Genomic DNA, 20,797 nt, shown 5'->3' on the forward strand with positions numbered 1-20,797 from the left:
TTGCAGTACCGTTGGCAATGATCTTCTCGTCTTCACTGGCAATGGGGGTGGTCCCAGGGGACTGGAGAGTAGCGAATGTTGTGCCCCTGTTCAAAAAAGGGAATAGGGATAACCCCGGGAATTACAGGCCAGTTAGTCTTACTTCGGTGGGAGGCAGAGTAATGGAAAGGGTACTGAGGGATAGAATTTACGAGTATCTGGAAAGACACTGCTTGATTAGGGACAGCCAGCACGGATTTGTGAAGGGTAGGTCTTGCCTTACAAGTCTTATTGAATTCTTCGAGGAGGTGACCAAGCATGTGGATGAGGGTAGAGCAGTGGATGTAGTGTACATGGATTTTAGTAAGGCATTTGATAAGGTTCCCCATGGTAGGCTTATGCGGAAAGTCAGGAGGCATGGGATAGAGGGAAATTTGGCCAATTGGATAGAAAACTGGCTAACCGGTCGAAGGCAGAGAGTGGTGGTAGATGGTAAATATTCAGCCTGGAGCCCAGTTACAAGTGGAGTTCCGCAGGGTTCAGTTCTGGGTCCTCTGCTGTTTGTAATTTTTATTAATGACTTAGATGAGGGAGTCGAAGGGTGGGTCAGTAAATTTGCAGATGATACGAAGATAGGTGGAGTTGTGGACAGTGAGGAGGGCTGTTGTCGGCTGCAGAGGGACTTAGATATGATGCAGAGCTGGGCTGAGGAGTGGCAGATGGAGTTCAACCCTGCCAAGTGTGAGGTTGTCCATTTTGGAAGAACAAATAAGAATGCGGAATACAGGGTTAATGGTAGGGTTCTTAGTCAGGTGGAGGAACAGAGGGATCTTGGGGTCTATGTACATAGATCTTTGAAGGTTGCCACTCAGGTGGATAGAGTTTGTAAGAAGGCCTATGGAGTATTATCGTTCATTAGCAGAGGGATTGAATTCAAGAGTCGTGAAGTGATGTTGCAGCTGTACAGGACTTTGGTTAGGCCACAGTTGGAGTACTGTGTGCAGTTCTGGTCGCCTCACTTTAGGAAAGATGTGGAAGCTTTGGAGAGGGTGCAGAGAAGATTTACCAGGATGTTGCCTGGAATGGAGAATAGGTCGTACGAGGATCGGTTGAGAGTTCTCGGCCTTTTCTCGTTGGAACGGCGAAGGATGAGGAGTGACTTGATAGAGGTTTATAAGATGATCAGAGGAAAAGATAGAGTAGACAGTCAGAAACTTTTTCCCCGGGTACAACAGAGTGTTACAAGGGGACATAAATTTAAGGTGAAGGGTGGAAGGTATAGGGGAGATGTCAGGGGTGGGTTCTTTACCCAGAGAGTGGTGGGGGCATGGAATGCGCTGCCCGTGGGAGTGGTAGAGTCAGAATCATTGGCGACCTTTAAGCAGCATTTGGATAGGTACATGGATGGGTGCTTAATCTAGGTTAGAGGTTCGGCACAACATCGTGGGCCGAAGGGCCTGTTCTGTGCTATATTGTTCTATGTTCTATGTTCTATGTTCTATAACATTCTGGTTATTTGAATCCTTTGGAATCTTTCTGCCCTGGCTGTTTTCTTTGTCAATGAATACACCTCAATGTTCATCATTTCTCCTTCCATTACGGTTTGTCCCTCAACTCAGACAGGGTATGACCCTTCGAGCTAGCAGTGAGAGCTGGGTGGAGATGAGAACCATTGATCCCAGTCCATCATACAAGGTGGGATGACTGAGAACACAAGGGTAAGACCTCGATCCAAACACTCCACGTCAACACACTTTGTACGTTTGACTATAGTGAGTGGAGTCTGTCTTCACCCAGAAATTAGGCTGCTGTTCATTCCTTTTCTTCATTTGATTTTAATCAGAAATTCTACTGTAACCTATATGTATATCTTTGCAGGTTAAAAATCAAACTGTTCTAAATCGTGTGGTTGGAATTCAAGTGGGGAATAGAGCGCTTGATAATCTGACAGACCCTGTGATAATTGTATTTAACAAATCATCACCGGTAAGGACATTTTTCACTTTTCATTATTCAATTGATTAACAGGAAATATTCATGTTAAGGGTGGCAAAGATTTATTGATCATTTTCTTCATATTAGGTAAAGGCCATTCCAAAATGTGTCTTCTGGGAGTTACAACAAAATGGTAAGGAAAACGGTCATGTTATCAAAGATTTCAGTTATCCTGGACCCAAGGATTGAGTTCTCAGTGCTGCCCCTTTCTATTGCAGGGAACCCAGCTGAGGGTCACTGGAACGATTCCGGCTGCACAACACAAAACACAGTCAATGAAGTCATCTGTCGATGCAATCACCTGACTTTCTTTGCTGTCTTGCTGGTAGGATCAATGTAATGCAATATTTTGTATCTTTTGGCCTATTTCACTTTGGCTGCGATCAACAAATTTTAGCAGCAATAAAAATACAAAATACATAAAGATGCAAAAACAGATTAGAAAAGCCAATTGTTTTATTAAGACGATCCCATCCCAACAGGCAGCAAGCTACTCAGCTTCAAACCCACTTCCCCCCATTCCTTTCTTTCAGAGTTATCCCATCTTTACAGGGAGGCAAGAGAAATTAAATCTGAGGGAGAATCCAAATTTGAGGGAGGAGCTTTGGGAAGTGTCCCACTGACCCTGATAGGTCCATGAGACAATGACAACTGATGTAACAATCACTGTTAATCCACTCACCTTGGGCAGATCAAGATGTCTCCCACTCACCAAAACTCATCCAGCTCCCTAAGGATTGGTTGCAGTAAATCTCTCACTCCCAGTGTGTGTTGGTGATTTTTTTCTAAAGGTTTATGGCTCTTGGGAAGTGAATTGTTTCTGAGTATCTAACCCATTTGTCATCTCCCACCGCCCCGACACCATCTTCACTGTCTATCCCATTAGGATTGTCAACATTAGGGCTGGGAGTTTCATTCCTCTCCAGGTGCTGAGTATCTGATGTGGAGCTTGTCGTTCTGGGGATTGTGTGGAGGCCCAGTAGCTCAGAGTAGAAAAGAGAATTGTTCAGAGTGCACATCTTTGTGGCTGCTTTCAGACTGACCTGGCCTTAGATCAGATGTTTGTGTGGCTTCTCAACAGGAGATGAGTAGATATCACAGGGGGACCCCAACCCAGAGGTGAGGGAAAGTGCAGTGAAAGTAGGGTGTGTCACTCAGTTGAAGAAAACATTACCCAATCCTCATGTCAATGGTCTCGTTTTCTGTTATAAAGCAAATCGATGGGAACCAACACTTGGATGAGAAGACATTGAGATCGCTAACATACATCACCCAGATTGGTTGTGGTGTTTCTGGCATTTTCACAGCAATTACTTTAATCATCCACTTTATTCTCAGGTAGGAACATTAATCATCAAAGATGAAATTTCATGGAGAAGAAGCCATTCTCAATGATCTCACTGTACAATCACAATATATCACAAATGTCTCCTTGAAGATAGAGCTTATGAGTAATTCACAACAGCAAGTTCATTAAACAAAGCTTACTTCTGTTTTAGTGTTTGACATTAATTCTAAGAGTATTGTAGCTGAGTAATGATTCACTTTACTTTCAGATTGTACCTCAGTATGTCATGGTCAAAGTTTGTATCTGCAGTGAGCAGTGTCACTACCTCTGAGTTAGCAGCTCTGGGTTCAAGTCCCACTCCAGGACTTGAGGACCATAGAGGGTGCATCCAGACTGAGGCCAGATTGATTATCGAGCTACAATTCCTTCCAGCACACCTTTAGCAGGTGGTCAGAGAGGGAGAGTTTCCTGATTAGGGGTTCTTGCTGTAGAGAGGTGCCCCTCGAGCTGTGCCTTCAGGTTATCCACCTGCTCCAGGAGATGGGAATTATAGAAACAACCATAGGCACATGCTTCACCTGCCTCAGGCATCTCCAGATGCAGGAAATCTTCAAAGTCAATGTTTATCAACTTGCTGTTTTATTCCTAAATGGAGTCATTGAGATATACAGCACGGTTAGAGACCTTCAGTCCAACTCATCCGTGCTGACCAGACATCCCAATCTGACCGAGTCCCATTTACCAGCATCTGGCCCATATCCCTCCAAACCCTTCCTAATCATATACCCATCCAGAAGCCTTTTAAATGTTGTAATTGTATCAGCCTCCACCACTTCCTCTGGCAGCTCATTCCATACACGTACCACCCTCTGCATGAAAACATTATTCCTTAGGTTCCTTTTAAACCTTTCCCCTCTTACCCTAAAGGTATGCCTTCTCGTTCTGAACTTCCCCACCCCAGGGAAAAGACCTTGTCTATTTTTCCTATTCATGCCCCTCTACAAGGTCACCCCTCAGCCTCCAATGGTCCATGGAAAACAGCCCCATCCTGTTCAACCTCTATCTACAGCTCAAACCCTCCAACCCTGGCAAATCCTTGTCATTTTTTTCTGAACCCTTTCAAGTTTCACAACATCCTTCCAATAAATGGGAGACCAGAATTGCACAAAATATTCCAAAAATGACCAAACCAATGTCATGTACCAAACCAACGTGACCTTCAATGTCATGTACCAAAAATGACCAAACCAACGTGACCTTCAAACTTCTATACTCAATGCTCTGACCAACAAAGGAAAGCATACCAAACACCTTCTTCACTATCCTGACTACCTCCAACTCCACATTCAAGGAGCTATGAACCTGCACTCCAAGGTCTCTTTGTTCAGCAACACTCCCCAGGACCTTACTATTAAGGGGAAGTCCTGCCTTGATTTGCTTTTCCAAAATGCAACACCTCACATTTATCTAAATTAAACTCCATCTGCCATTCCTCAACCCATTGGCCCACCTGATAAAGATCCCATTGCACTCTGAGGTAACCTTCTGCTGTTTCTTTTCCCTTCATTCAGAAAAAGACAAAAGGAAGCTTCCATCCAGATCCACGTGAATCTCTCTGTTGCCTTGTTTCTTCTCAATGTGAGCTTCTTAACCAGCACAGTGTTCAGTTCCAAGAGCACTGATGAGCTGTGTAAAGCCATCGCTGCCCTGCTGCATTACTCACTGCTTTGCAGTTTTACATGGATGGGAATTGAAGCATTTCACCTGTACCTTATGCTGATCAAAGTCTTCAACATTTACATTCGGTTTTACATGCTGAAACTCTGCCTTCTCGGTTGGGGTGAGTGTGAAGTATTCTGTCACTGAGTTATTTGTAAGTGCATGGTCTGATTCTCACTCATGTAGTAACAACTTTTATTTCATTGTTACAAGAAAAGGGGCTGAAGTATAAAACAGCTATTCTTTAAGGGTTCTGGCTGTCTCTGTCAGATAACAGGAGAAAACCTCTGTCAAATTTCAGGCCAAGTGTATTAAGGATCAAACTTGGTGAAAGTCGGAATTGTAATTGGTAAGTGAACAGATTCAAACCCAGACAGAAAACAGAATGGGAGTGATGTTTGATAGTCCAGGTTTACTTCCAGCTGGGAATGAATACAGCATGAAACATCCTTGAAATGTAATCCTGAGACAGCACCAATCAAAGACACCATCCCCTCTTGTGAGAGTGGAATTCATGGATAGAGGGTTTCTCTTGATTAATTAGAGAGATTCCTCCAGCAATGAACTGTGTCTCTGATTGAAAGCTGGGTCTTAGGAATCTAAATTCAGTGCTAAAAGGTTCAAGGGTGAGGTCCCCCAGAGTCATCACTGAGAGACACATGTTAATATGTGCCAAGCATGACCATACACACAGGCCGGTATTTTAAACCAAAGAACAAGTTTTCTTCCAAAAGCTGCCACCTTCGTGTTGCTGTAGCAGGAAGTGAAGGATTCTGACAGCAACTTTCACTTTCCAATCTGTCATCACTCCCCATAACAGAGCAGGCAGTTCATTTCTGACTGTACTCACATTACTCAGCAGAAAAACAGTCAGAGTCAGGGGACAGCTCCATGCTGGGTAGAAACCCTGCCGACTGTATTCAACATTCCCAGCGCAGCACCCCATAGCAGCCTGCCAACATCTGAAGTCTGAGTCTTAACGTCAGTGACCTCTTTGTGTGTCTGACACTCCTGTATACTGGAATCTCGGGGGAGTGAAATTCTTATATACCAGCAACACAGCAGGGGTTCTGAGTGAATTCAGCAGCTTGTCATACACTGTCTCAGTTTATATTCTCTGGGGATTTGACAAAAATAACCAAGAGTTTTCATTTCAAGCCAAATAAAACAAATTGAAACAAGGAAACAGGTCTCCAAGAGCAGTTTGAACTCTTGCTATGCAAGGTTACTTCTAAAATATTGCTTAAAATAAACACAACTTGAATCATTTTCCTCTTGAGTCATCAAGACTGGGGTGCAAGGAAATAATGTTGAAAAGGGACCATCAACCCATATAGTGTAAGACAAGGGTACTGATCGGACCGTGTTTGGGATATAGATGCAGCAGTAACTCAAAGCTGTTAGTCTTAGTTAGATGCTTAAACTCGGCCAGGCAAGCATACTTTGTGTAGTCAACGTTAAACATCACACAACACCAGGTTATAGTCCAACGGGTTTATTTGGAGGTGCTAGCTTTTGGACTGCTGCTTCTCCATCAGGTCATCAACCACCTGATGAAGAAACAGTGCTTCAAAACCTAGTGGCTCCAAGTAAAGCTGTCGGACTCTAACCTGGTGTCGTGTGATTTTTAAATTTGTCCACCTCAGTCCAACACTGGTCCCTCCAAATTGTGCCGTAAAGGCATTGTCATGGATAAAGCAGCACGGATTGACTGATTCCATAACCCTTTCCTCAATGAAGAATATACGATGTATGGGCAAATATCTTCTTCCTCCAAAGGATAGGGTCCTGTGTGTGAAGAGATATTGCTTCTATCACGTGAAGCTAACTCTCACTGTGAGCCTGATTGATAATATTAAATTGGTTTGGAGTGTAATTCTCACTGTAGTCGGAATTATTAATAAATGTTGTCTATTAACAATCACAGAATAATGTCAGTAATCGCTGTATCTGTACTCATTTGTATTCCCAGGCCTCCCAGCTGGTGTGCTTTTAATCATCATTGGAGTACGCACAGATAATTATGGCCAGTACTCAATTCTTCTCAATGGCGATCATGCCCCTTCTAGCATGTAAGTTTTAATAATTTAACTTATAAGAGGTTACTGGTAAATAAAATAATGCAATCGAGAAAGAGACCATTTGGCCGATCAAGTTTGTGCCAGCTCCTTTGGTAAAATTGTCCAGTCATCCTTACTTTCCTACTCTTTCCCCATCGCTCCCCAGGTATTGACCCTTTTACCTCTGGAAACAGTTTATCTTTTTGTATTGCTGAAGAAAGATGCATCTTGTCAAAGCTTTCTGTCTTATAATCATCAGGACAATTTGCAAGAATACCAATTTGATGGGGCAACAACATTTATACTTTAAGAGAGAAGAGTTGTCATTGGTGAGCAGATAAACTCTGATTGTCAGAGGCATTACCATAGAGAAGTTAATTAGATTAGATTAGATTACTTACAGTGAGGAAACAGGCCCTTCGGCCCAACAAGTCCACACCGCCCCGCCGAAGCGCAACCCACCCATACCCCTACATCTACCCCTTACCTAACACTACGGGCAATTTAGTATGGCCAATTCACCTGACCTGCACATCTTTGGAGTGTGGGAGGAAACCGGAGCACCCGGAGGAAACCCACGCAGACACGGGGAGAAAGTGCAACCTCCACACAGAGAGTCGCCTGAGGCGGGAATTGAACCCGGGTCTCTGGCGCTGTGAGGCAGCAGTGCTAACCACTGTGCCACCGTGCCGCCCATAAATGATGAAGGAAGGGAGAAATTGAAGAAAATCACAGTCACTGGAGAAGTGGTCCTGAATAAATTGATGGACCTGGAGGCTGACAGGTGTTTGGGTCCTGATGGACTCCATCCCAGGGTCTGAAAAGAAGTGGCTAATGAAATGATCAATCCATTTTATCTTAAATTTCCAAAATTCCCGTATTGGTCAGCTTATTTCAAAAACAATGTCAATATATTGGAGGCAGTTCAGAGAGGATTTACTGGGACTAATATGTGGAATGAGAGGATTGCTTTGTGAGGAAAGGTTGGATAGGGGAGGTGATGGCCTTGTGGTGTTAGGTGTGAATCCAGAGACCCAGGTCATGTTCTGGGGACCAGGGTTTGATTCCTGCCCTGGCAGATGGAAGAATTGGAGTTCAATAAAAAAAATTCTGGAATAATGACCATGAAACCATTGTCAATTGGTGGGAAAACTCCATCTGCTTCACTAAGGCCCTTCAGAGAAAGAAACTGCCAACTTTACCTGGTCTGTCCTTCGTGCGACTCCAGATCCAGAACAAGGCAGTTGACTCTAACATCCCTTTTGGCAGCTAGGGATGGGCAATAACTGCTGGCCCAGCCAATGATGCACGTTTTTAAAAAATCAACTGCCGTTTCGAACAGTAAGAAATGACTTGGTTGATATATATAAGTTCCTGAGGGGTCTTGACAGGGTACATGCACAGAGCGTCACAAAGCTGTTTTTTTCCTAAAAGCTGTTCCTTGGCTCAAGGACACTCTGTCCTTGATATTATTACAAGGGGTAATACACCAGGCTGGGCTCTGATCAGACTGGTCTGGTACAGAGATGGAAAGGATTTTGAGAGGCTTGTTGTTTGTATGTAAACAGATGAGACTTCAGGCCAAAAGTGGTCATGTTTTAGAAGTGACCTGTATAATGAAAGGGGAGTGGTCAGCTCTCTAGCTGAGCTGAGCAGTTTAATTCAGTCCAGAACTGGTTGGGAGTTCAACAGTGAGCTGTGTGGAAACTCTCTCTCTCTCCTTCTAACTTCAACCTGTAAGCATGTGTTCCATTTATACTGGTGTTTAAAAGGAATTTGCTTTTTGGGACTGTTGTGTATATTCAGAACAGCATAATTAAGTCTAGTTTGGGTAGATTGAGTTCTGTAGGGGTTCTTTATTCTGTTTCATTGTGTAATTTTGTGAATAAATGTTTTTTATTAGATTAGATTACTTACAGTGTGGAAACAGGCCCTTCGGCCCATCAAGTCCACACCGCCCCGCCGAAGCGTAACCCACCCATACCCCTACATCTACATCTACCCCTTACCTAACACTACGGGCAATTTAGCACGGCCAATTCACCTGACCTGCACATCTTTGGACTGTGGGAGGAAACCGGAGCACCTGGAGGAAATCCACGCAGACACGGGGAGAACGTGCAAACTCCACACAGTCAGTCGCCTGAGGCGGAAATTGAACCCAGGTCTCTGGCGCTGCGAGGCAGCAGTGCTAACCACTGTGCCACCATGCCGCCTGTTTTGTCTCTTTTAAACTTGGTACTCAAACTTGCTTACTTAATCTGGGTAATTTTCACTGTGCACTTAAAATAAATTGCAAAGTTATGGTCTGGGCTGCCTGCTTAAGAATGTGTTGAGTGGTCTGGCCTAGTTCATAACAAGAGGATATTTCCTCTCATGGGGAATCTAGAACCAGGGATCACTATTTATCAAATCAGATGCACCCATTTAAAACAGGCTGTTTTTTTTTCCTTCAGAGGGTTGTGAGACTTTGCAATTCTCTCCCAAAAGTGATGGTGGAAGCATTGTCCTTGAATATTGTTAAGGCAATGATAGACATACTGTTGCTGAGGAGGCAATGAAAGATTATCAGCAGGAAGCAGGAATGGCAATTTGATGTTAACAATCAGTCTACCCATGGTCTTATTGAGTGGCACAGCTAGTTTGAGGGACTGATTGGTCCACTGTTTTCCTAATTCTTATGTGAGCATGGTTCATGCGAAGCCTCGGTTAAATGTTAATCCAGGCATGGTTGACTCTGGTTAGTCAAGGCACTGCCCTGAGAAATGAACCAAAGAATGGCAGTCACCCATTTTGTTGAGTTGAAATGGGCAGTGGGTGTACATGTTCTTTCTGTCTGCAATAAACAGGGCCGATAGGTTCAGGAACACATCATTAGCCCATACTCACAACATAGTGTCCAACATTAGATGTGCTTCTGCAATTGGACAGCATATACTAGATAATCCAGTGTGCAAAGAATTATGCTAACAACCAATGTAGGATCTTTGTCGTCTCCAGCCTCAACTATTCCAGTAATCTTTCTCCATCTCTGTGTCCTTCAGCTCATCACAAACTCTGCAGTCATTTCTTCTTCTGCACCAAGTCCTAATTATCCACTTTCCTTTGTCCTCACTGATCTACAGGAACTCCTGACCTTCCTCCTTCTCCAATTTATGATTCTGATCCTTGCTTTAAAAGCTGCATGACCTTTCCCCTCCCTATATCATTGGAAATACTTCGCTCTCTACAACTCTCCAGAATGGCCATTCCTCACTCCTTTTGCCTCATCATTCTCTGGCATTGCCTCCTGAAGACTCTCCAATTCACTTCCCCTTTTTCCACCAAACACTAAAAACGACCTCGATATCCAAACTTTTAATCACCCCTCTGAATCTCTCCTTTGGCTTTTTGTCCTCTTCATTCACTTGTCTCTTGGAAGCAGCTTTGCTGAAAAATATAAACAACTGAAGACCATTTATAAATCCAACTGATTGATTGTTTTATTTACAAAAATACATTGGAGAGTTAGCAATCCTGTTTAAAAGTGTAAATAAGAGATTGCAAATTGTTGTCTATAGCTTTCTTTCTCATTCCTTCAGTCTTCATTTTCCCAGGATACCTTGGGAGGTGTTGAATTCATTTCATTTATTGAAATCACTTTGTTTTAGCTCCTGACTTTTAACACTATTTTTAGAGCAATTAAAAAGCACTGAGATGTGGATTTCCTCACTGAATATTTTAATCCATGAAGAACTCGAGCTGGAGAATCCTCATTTGTCAACACGGTATGTTTGAAAGGAGACTCGAGGCCAAGAGTCACTCTCAGAGATAATCACCACAAACGGTTAATGCACACGCAACATTCCTGTGTGCACTATTTTACCCTGAAACATTACACTGTTTCATATAAACCAGTCATTTCTGATGATGAAACAGCAGCCAGCAAAATGTCACATTCGATCTTTGAACATCTACCCAACGATAATCAACTGTCATTTAGAGTCATAGAGATGTACAGCACGGAAACAGATCCTTCGGTCCAACCCATCCATGCTAACCAGATATCCCAACCCAATCTAGTCCCACCTGCCAGCTCCTGGCATATATCCCTCCAAACCCTTCTTATTCATATTCCCATCCAGATGCCTTTTAATGTTGCAATTGTACCAGACTCCACCACATCCTCTGGCAGCTCATTCCATACACGTACCACCCTCTGCGTGAAAACATTGCCCCTTAGATCTCTTTTATATCTTTCCCCTCTCACCCTAAAGCTATGCCCTCTAGTTCTGGACTCCCCCACCCCAGGGAAGAGACTTTGTCTATTTATCCTATCTATGGCCCTTATGATTTTATAAACCTCTATAAGGTCACCCCTCAGCTTCCGACTCACCAGGGAGAACAGATCTAGCCTACTCAACATCCCCTTATAGCTCAAACCTTCCAACCTTGGCAACATACTTGTAAATCTTTTCTGAACCCTTTCAAGTTTCACAACATCTTTCCGATAGAAAGGAGACCAGAATTGCACGTGATATTCCAAACGTGGCCTAACCAATGTCCTATACAATCACAACATGACCTCCCAACTCCTGTACTCAATACTCTGACCAATAAAGGAAAGCATACCAAATGAATTCTTCATTATCCTATCTAAATGTGACTCCACTTTCAAGGAGCTGTGAACCTGCACTCCAAGGTCTCTTTGTTCAGCAACTCTCCCGAGGACCTTACCATTAAGTATATAAGCCCTGCTAAGATTTGCTTCTCCAAAATGCAACACCTCACATTTATCTAAATTAAACTCCATCTGCCACTTCTCATCCCATTGACTGATCAAGATCCCATTGTAATCTGAGGTAACGTTCTTTGCTATCTACTGCACCTCCAATTTTGGTGTCAGCTGCAAACTTACTAACTGTACCTCTTATGCTCACATCCAAATCATTTATATAAATGATGAAAAGCAGGGGACCCAGCACCAATCCTTGTGGCACTCCACTGGTCACAGGCCTCCAATCTGAAAAACAACCCTCCACACCACCCTCTGTCTTCTACCTTTGAGCTAGTTCTGTATTCAAATGGCTAGTTCTCCCTGTATTTTGTGAAATCTAACCTTACTAACCAGTCTCCCATGGGGAACCTTGTCGAATGCCTTACTGAAGTCCATATAGATCACATCTACCACTCTGCCCTCATCAATCCTCTTTGTTACTTCTTCAAAAAACTCAATCAAGTTTGTGAGACATGATGTCCCATGCACAAAGCCATGTTGATTATCCCGAATCAGTCCTTGCCTTTCCATATACATGTATATCCTGTCTCTCAGGATTCCCTCGAACACCTTGCCCACCACTAATGTCAGGCTCCCTGATCGAGAATTCTCTGGCTTGTCCTTACCATCTTTCTTAAACAGTGGCACCACGTTTGCCAACCTCCAGTCTTCTGACCCATCACCTGTGGCTATTGATGATGCAAATAGCTCAGTAAGAGGCCCAGCAATCACCCCATCTCCTGCAGCTCCACACAAAGGCCGCCTTGCTGATCTTTGAGGGGCCCTGTACTCTCCCTAATTACCCTTTTGTCCTTAATGTATTTGTATTAACCCTTTGGGTTTTCTTCAACTCTATTTGCCAAAGCTATCTCATGTCCCCTTTTTGCCCTCCTGATATCCCTCTTAAGGATACACCAACAACCTTTATACACTTCTAGGGATTCACTCGATCTATCCTGTCTAAACCTTAGATATACTTCCTTCTTTTTCTTAACCAAACCCTCCATTTAGATTACTTACAGTGTGGAAACAGGCCATTCGGCCCAACAAGTCCACACCAATCCGCCGAAGCACCACCCCTACATTTACCCCTTCACCTAACACTGCGGGCAATTTAGCCTGGCCAATTCCCCTAACCTGCACATTTGTGGATTGTGGGAGGAAACGCAGACATGGGGAGAATGTGCAAACTCCACACAGAGAGTCTGCCTGAGGCAGGATTTGAACCTGGGTCTCTGGCACTGTGAGGCAGCAGTGCTAACCACTATGCCACCGTGTCGCCCACAATTTCTTTAGTGATCCAGCATTCCCTGTACCTACAGCAAAGGCAGTAACTGTGCAGGTTCACTGCTGGGTCAGTGTGGGTTTCTTCCTCTCTCTCCCCCTCTCACCCCTGCATTGACCTCACCTTGTGCTTCCTTTGTCTGTTCCTCTCCCATATAAAACTGCTGCTGTTTTGACTTTTTTTTCTCCAAAGTTGCAAAACAATGCAACAGCATATAAAACAGTAATTGCTGTTCCTGGAACTTGGCAAAATCACCTCCAACACCTAAAATACCTCAAAAAAGGAGCACCCTGTTACAGGCAGAAATTTTTCCCGTCCTCCATCTTGGATTACCCCAAATCCTTCTCAACTTCTGTATAACAGGGACTGCTTGAATGGAATTATAAATACAGCTTGTGATCCAATATGGGGCAGCATAGTGGCTCAGTGGTTAGCATGCTGCCTCACAGCGGCAGGGACCCAGGTTCAATTCCCGCCTCAGGCAACTGTCTGTGTGGAGTTTGCACGTTCTCCCTGTATCTGTGTGAGTTTCCCCCGGCTGCTCCGGTTTCTTCCCACAGTCCAAAGATGTGCAGGTTAGGTGAATTGACCATGCTAAATTGCTCGTAGTGTTAGGTGGATTAGTCAGGGGTAAATATAGGGGAGAGAGTCGGGTGGGTTATCCTCCGGAGGGTCGGTGTGGACTTGTTGGGCCGAAGGTCCTGTTTCCACACTGCAGGAAATCTAATATAATCTCAATAAGCCTTATATTACTTGGTAAAACACTTCTTTATACCTTTTACAGACAGCTAGTGCTTTGAGAGTATTGCTGACTTATTTAACACTCGTGGTAAATTCACACATTATCAGACTCAATTATTCAGTATAAAACATCCTCAAATTGTTGAATTAGTTAATGATTTTGTGAAAAGTCTGCAAACAGAAATGTTCAATGAACACCTTAACCACTAGCTGCTCAAATAGAATACAAAGAGATACAATCAGAGCGAAAAGGTTGTTTCTCAATGTGAAGACAAAGTTACCACAGAGTTGCTCTCTAATTAGGATCATAAGACACAGAATTTATAGCAACAGCTCGCAGTGTCATGCAACTGGAATTCTATAGTGAACAAACCTGAATTGCTGTTAACTTTCATCTTTTAGAATGGGTTGCAGGTTTCGTTTCAATAATATGTAAATCCCAGAACATTTCTCAAGTCAAATTTCAAGATAACTGAAGGTTTAATAAAGAAATGGTGACATCTCAGCTCAGACAATGTATTAAAGGTGTGAAGTTAGTATCTGTCTGTATCCCAATCTTAAGCTAGACTAGTTCTATTTTCAAAGTAGGAATTTATGAAATGTTACATAATTGACTGCCTGCAGATTGTGTGCTTTTTGTACAAAATAGAATGGAGCTGCTTTTACAATTCTGCAAATGCAAATTCACTCCAGAGACTCATATGTGTATGTGCGTGCATGTGAGGGAGAGAGAGAGAGTGTATTTGTGTGTGTGTGTGTGTGTGTGTATTGGAGGGGAGGGGTTGGGGTGCAGGAGAAAATGTCATTGTGTGCATCTGAGAGCATGAGCGTGAGTCCGTGTTTGTGCGTGTGCGTCCTTGGTAGTCTGTGCATGAGTGTGATGGAGTATAAGTCTGTGAGAGGGTGTGTGCGTTAGTGTGAGTGTGGGGATTGTATGTGTGTGTCTCTGAGAGAGAGCGTGTGCATGACAGAGGGACTGCGGAGTGTGAGAGAGAGAGAGATAGTGAGTGTATATAGTGAAGTGGGGTCACCTGTAGTGTGACATGAACTCAAGGTCCCAATTGAGGCCATCCTTATGGGTACTGAACTTGGCTTTCAGCCTCTGCCCAGCCACTCTGCATTGTTGCGTATCCAGAAGGAGAGACTTTCATAGTAACCAGAGCCAGAGCAGGAACTGAACCCATGCTGTTATTGTCATTTCACATCGTCAACAAGCCAGCCAGCCAACTGACCGAGCTGACCCATCCACCCCCCTCTCTGTGGCAGCAGGATTGACCAACTGAAATGGGCACCTCCCCATTTGGATGAATATTACACCATCACCTCATTCTGCACAAAACTCTTCTTGGGATGATTTTCGGGATCTTAATTAAAATATTTTTCTGTCCTCTCAACAGGTGTTGGATAGAAAACCGGACAGTGCATTATGTTACAAATATTGCATATTTTGCACTTGTGTTCCTGAGTAACTCAATCGTGCTGCTAATTGTGGGTGTGAAGGCGTTCAGATTGAAAGGGAGAGATAGAAAGAGTGTAATCACTGTACTCGGCTTGACCTGTCTACTGGGCATTACCTATGGCATAGCTTTCTTCTCATATGGACCTCAGAGTGTAACTGCAATGTACCTGTTCTGCATCCTCAACCCTCTCCAAGGTCAGTCAGACTATTACCGGGACTGTTCACATTGATGAGATTTTAGGTCAAAATAATATTATGTTTTGAGGGCTTCTCTTAAGATTTTATTTGGGATTTTGGATTTTGGAGACTGCATTTCCATTTAAGTTAGTCAGAGTAATTTAGCAAGCAACAAATGGTTTTTGAAAAAAACATACAGGCACATACTCTAATCAAACATCCATCACCTTAAACATGTTTGCTGTGGACTGGCGAGGTCTCTGCTAAGTGGGAGCATGATTGTCTCAAACACGGTCACTGCACCTCGGATAATTCACTGCATGTGAGATGAGTTGAAGTAATACGTGATAGGATAACATATAAAAGCAAATCTTTGTGAAATACAGCTGATCAATATTTCCCTCCTAGCAATCCTCAATCCATTTTTGAATTCTTTCCTCACTAACTGGTAATCCTGTAGCCAAGGATTATCTCCAAGCCTAGGCGGGCAGGATGAGGGAAAACCCAAAGGCGTTCTGTATGTGCGTGAGGAATAAGAGAATGATCAGAGAGAGGATGATCAGGGACAGTGGAGGGGAACTTTGCCTGGAGTCTGAAGAGGTAGGGGAGGCCCTAAATGAGGTTTTTGCTTCACTACTCACGAGGGAGACTCCTTGTTGATAGTGAAGACCCCATGGATCAGATTAAAAGGCTTGCACTGATTGATATTGAGGAAATGGATGTGCTGGAAATTCTGGGAAGCATCAAGATAGGTAATTCCCCAGGGCTGGACCAGGAAGTAAGCAATGAGATTGCTGTGCCTCTAGTGATGATCTTTGCAACCTCACTCTCCATGGGAGTAATATCGGCTGATTGGTGAGAGGCAAATAGTGTTCCTTTGTTCAAGAAAGGGAATAGGGAAACCTCTGGGAATTACAGACCAATCAGTCTTACATCTGTCACAAGCAAGGTATTGGAAAAGATTCTAAGAGATAAGATTTAAGACTATCTGGAAAAACATCATTTGATTCAAGATAGTCAGCATGGCTTTGTCAGAGTCAGGTAGGTCATGCCTCACAAGCCTTACTGACCTCTTTGAGGATGTGACCAGACACGTTGACAAAGGTCAGGCAGTGGATGTGGTGCATATGGATTTCAGTAAAGCATTTGATAAGGTTCCCTAGGGTGGGCTTATTCAGAAAATTACAGGGAAATTTGGCTGTCTGGATACAGAGTTGGCTGGCCCATAGAAGACAGCGAGTCATAGTGGATGGAAAGTATTCCGCCTGGAGGTCTGTGATCAGTGGGGACCCAGGGCTTCTGCCCTTTGTGGTTTTTGTAAATGACTGGGATGAAGAAGTGGAAGGATGGGTTAGTAAGTTTGCCAATGACACAAAGGTCAGTGGTGTCGTAGATAGTGACGAGGGCTGTTGTGGGCTACAACAAGACATTGACAGGATGCAGTGCTGGGCTGAGAAGTGGCAGATGGAGTTCAACCTGGATAAATATGAATGATTCACTTAGGAAGGTAGAATTTGAATGATGAAAAAGGATTAAATACAGGATTCTTGGTGGTGTGGAGGAACTGCAGGATCTTGGGTGTCCATGGACATAGATCCCTCAAGTGGCCACCAAGTTGATTGGGTTGTTAAGAAGGCATATGGTGTTTTGGCTTTCATTCACAGGAGGATTGAGTTTAAGAGCGAGGAGGTTTTGCTGCAGCTCTACAGAACCCTGACTAGACCACATTTGGAATATTGTGTCCCGTTATGGTCGCCTCATTAGGGGAAGGATGTAGATGCTTTAGAGAGGGTGCAGAGGAGATTTACCAGGATGCTGCCTGGATTGGAGGGCTTGTCTTATGAAGAGAGGTTGAATGAGTTTGGGCTTTTCACATTGAGAGAGGAAGAGAGAGAGGTGACTTGATAGAGGTGTACAAGGGAATGGGAGGCATAGATAGATAGAGTAGATAGTTAGACACCTTTCCCCGGGTCAGTAATGGCTGTCACGAAGGGTCATAATTTTCAGGTGATTGGAAGAAGGGTGAGATATCAGAGGGAGGTTTTTTTTGTACAGACAGTGGTGGGTGCGTGGAATGCACTGCCAGTGGTGGTAGTAGAGTCAGAGACATTAGGGACATTTAAGTGACTGCTGGACAAGCACATGGATGGCAGTAAACTGAGGGGTGTGGAGGTTGGGTTGATCTTAGGTTAAGATAAATGCTCGGCACAACATCGTGGGCTGAAGGGCCTGTACTGTGCTGTAGTGTTCTATGTTCTGTGTTCTAATATTGAATTACACAATTAACAGAGGCTTCATTTCACTAGCATTCATCACCTCTTTCCCCCTATTTGCAGCTCCTGACCTCATTCAGCTTTCTGTTTGCTCCCGATTACAGCCACTCTCTCCCCTTTGTGAAAGTCTCTCCCCTTGTAGATTCTTCTATCCTTTGCAGTGAATTCTCTCTTTGCAGCCTCTCTCCCCCTTTGCACACCTTCTCCCATGGTTACAGCATTTTTCTCCCATTTGCAACTTACTGTCCCCAGGTCTCACTCCCTGCAGCTGTCCTCACTTCTCCCTCCCCAGCCTCACAGCACACTCCCCACCCCTCCCCCATCTAGCAACCTTGCTCCAGGGCTCCACTCTCACCCTGTCTCTTGTCCCTCCTATAGTCTGTAGCCTCGACATCTCCAACATCAGGGTCTTTACTTTCTCCATCTCAAAAGCTTTGCTCATTGCTGCCACTCACCTTCTCTAAGTTCCGACAATCAGAGGCTGTTTCTATGCCACTGTCACTGCTGATTGGAGATGATTGGAGGAGCAGATCCTTGTAGATTCTGTCCATTCTACTTGCAGGGATGACTTTTCTCTGAGTGATCACCCCTGTGATTGAACTTTCCTGAGTGTTTTTAGGAAGGGGTTCACCTCTGTCTATTATGAACATTGGACCATTGATCATTTCCCCACTTATCAAGTGCTCAAACTCTCCTAGTGATGGACATTAAGTTGAAGTCTTGTGATCCTGCGCCAGGAGAGTGTAAAACTGACCAAGCCTGGGCCAGTCAGGACGATTAAGAAATGTTATAGAATTCTAATCGGACTTGACAGATTGATGCAGGAAGGATGTTCCCAATGGTGGGGGAGTCCAGAACCAGGAATCACAGTCTAATGATACAGGGGAAACCATTTCGGACTGAGATGAGGAGAAATAACTTCACCCAGAGAGAGCTGAGGCTGTGGGATTCAGAATCACAGAAAGCAGTCGAGGCCAAATCATCGTCTAATTTCAAGAAGGAGTTGGATATAGCACTTGGGACTCGAGTGAACAGAGGATGTGGGGGAAAAGCAGGAATAGAGCATTGAGTTGGACAATCAGTCATGGTCAGAATGAATGATGGAACAGGTTTGATGGGCCGAATGTCTACTGCTGTTCTAATTTTCTTTGTACCATGTCATTGATAGAGAGGAGGGAGAAATTCATCAGACCACCATTCTTGATATGGAGAATCATAAATCAATTACATAAACACTAAAAATAATCTACCAATTTACATTCATTCAAGGATCAATATGCCTTGTTCTGGATCATCAAACTAATGTTGGCCATCTCACAATTAAATATCTAGTTCTTTAATGAATAATCTTAAAATATATTTATTAATGTTTAACATACTTGATGTAAACACCGAAACAAATTCCTGAAATAGTTTGTTTTGCTTGCAGGGTTTTTCATATTCCTGTGGTACTGCATGTTAACACGATCACCCAGTAGCACGGTCAGCGAGACAAGTAAAACTACAACCAACTGAGGAAGACAGTTGTAATGTGCTGCCATCTGTTTCTGACTCACAATGTTAAACTTTCATCTCTCATTTCCCAGCACATTTCCCAGCACAGAGCAAATTTCCCAGCACAGAGCAGCACACCAGGGACGTATTCAGGGAATTCTGCGAGGGCCCCATAACTTTCCATCACAGATAGAAAGGGATGTGGCCTCTGTACCTGAATTCCTGGTGCACCCCTGAAGCTGTGCACTGGAAAGACCAAAGATCAAAGAGAGTCACCCCTTCCATGTGCACAGATTTCCCACCAATTGATTCCAAACAGTATTCAGGCTGTTTCAGCTGAGCCTGATACAGAAGCTGTCAGGCATTGTCAGGCATTGTCCAAGAATGTTGGAGCCATACCCCAAACCAGTGAGAGAAAGATGAAATGAGGGAGGCTCATGTGCAGCATAATCAGTGACACAGCCCCATTGGGCTGAATGGCCTGTTTTGTGCTGCAGAGTCGATGTCATTCTATTTAGGATCACAGCTTCTTTTTTGATAAGTTCAGAACCCACCAGATATCATTTTCTGTTAGAGTTTCACAAATATTTTAATGCAAAATAACAAACATACATAAAGAGAATGTCTTTAAAATGATCTTTCATATCCAAAATCTATTTCTGAGAAATTTGATCTTTATGATGTTGAATCACAGAATGTGATCATTTTGAACATTTACATCTTGCTTTGATTTGATTTCTATTTAATTTTTAATCATGTTTCTTCCTCTCTCACTGTAACTAGGGACCAATGTCCTGCGAAAACCTTGTGACATTTTTATTCGGAAGTTTTAGTGTGATTTACTGCCTTGATCATCTAATTGTTATTAGATCAATTGTCACTGATGAGTTTATCAATTGGAATTGCTATGATAAAACATTGTCTTATTTGATAATTTTTAAGAATGTTAATGATTGCAATGATTGGCTTGAAACCTAGCTTATAGTTTTTATTTGTTTATGAATACCTATTAATGTTCTTAGGTTAATCGACAACGACAAACCAGTTCGTTTAACTTTAGTGGTGGAATATCTTTGAGAAATGATAATATGAGCTCAAATTAATAGTCACATGGACAAATACGGAGAAAGTGATGCTGGAGATCAGGCAGTTCCTGATGAAGAGCTTATGCTCAAAATGTCAACTCTCCTGATCCTCAGATGCTGCCTGACCGACTGTGCTTTTCTAACACCACACTTTTTGACATGGACAAATATGCCTCAATTGAAGAAAAGCAAAATGGATTTCTTAAGGGAAAACTGGACTTAATAACTTGAAGGTTTTGAAGAGATTAGAGTGAAGTTTGATGAACACAATGTGGTTTGTGTGGTTGACATGGACTTCCAGAAATCATGTGATACAATGCTGCACATAGACTTGTAAGCGAAGTTGTCATTTTGTGGAATAGCAATGTGCTATGGAATCAGCTGAATGAGAGGAAACAGGAGCGGTTCAGTGAATAGAAAGGTTGGAGTGTCCTATTGTTGAGAATTGTCAGGGGTGTGTTGGCACTCTAGGCTCAATGTATATCA

General features: G+C 43.3%; 1 protein-coding gene across 1 annotated transcript in view; it reads left to right on the forward strand.

The window, feature by feature from the left end:
• LOC140496217 (uncharacterized) overlaps nucleotides 1–19,247 on the forward strand; it is a 135,153-nt gene extending 115,906 nt beyond the window's left edge. Inside the window, exons 15-22 of the mRNA XM_072595717.1 lie at nucleotides 1,858–1,965; nucleotides 2,062–2,107; nucleotides 2,193–2,299; nucleotides 3,188–3,312; nucleotides 4,834–5,102; nucleotides 6,954–7,053; nucleotides 15,221–15,477; nucleotides 19,162–19,247. Coding sequence (XP_072451818.1) covers nucleotides 1,858–1,965; nucleotides 2,062–2,107; nucleotides 2,193–2,299; nucleotides 3,188–3,312; nucleotides 4,834–5,102; nucleotides 6,954–7,053; nucleotides 15,221–15,477; nucleotides 19,162–19,247 — 1,098 coding nt within the window. The remainder of the gene's footprint in view (nucleotides 1–1,857; nucleotides 1,966–2,061; nucleotides 2,108–2,192; nucleotides 2,300–3,187; nucleotides 3,313–4,833; nucleotides 5,103–6,953; nucleotides 7,054–15,220; nucleotides 15,478–19,161) is intronic.
• The last annotated feature ends 1,550 nt before the right edge of the window (nucleotides 19,248–20,797 follow it).

This window comes from Chiloscyllium punctatum, chromosome 26, assembly GCF_047496795.1.
Source record: "Chiloscyllium punctatum isolate Juve2018m chromosome 26, sChiPun1.3, whole genome shotgun sequence".
NCBI classification, from domain to species: Eukaryota; Metazoa; Chordata; class Chondrichthyes; order Orectolobiformes; family Hemiscylliidae; genus Chiloscyllium; species Chiloscyllium punctatum.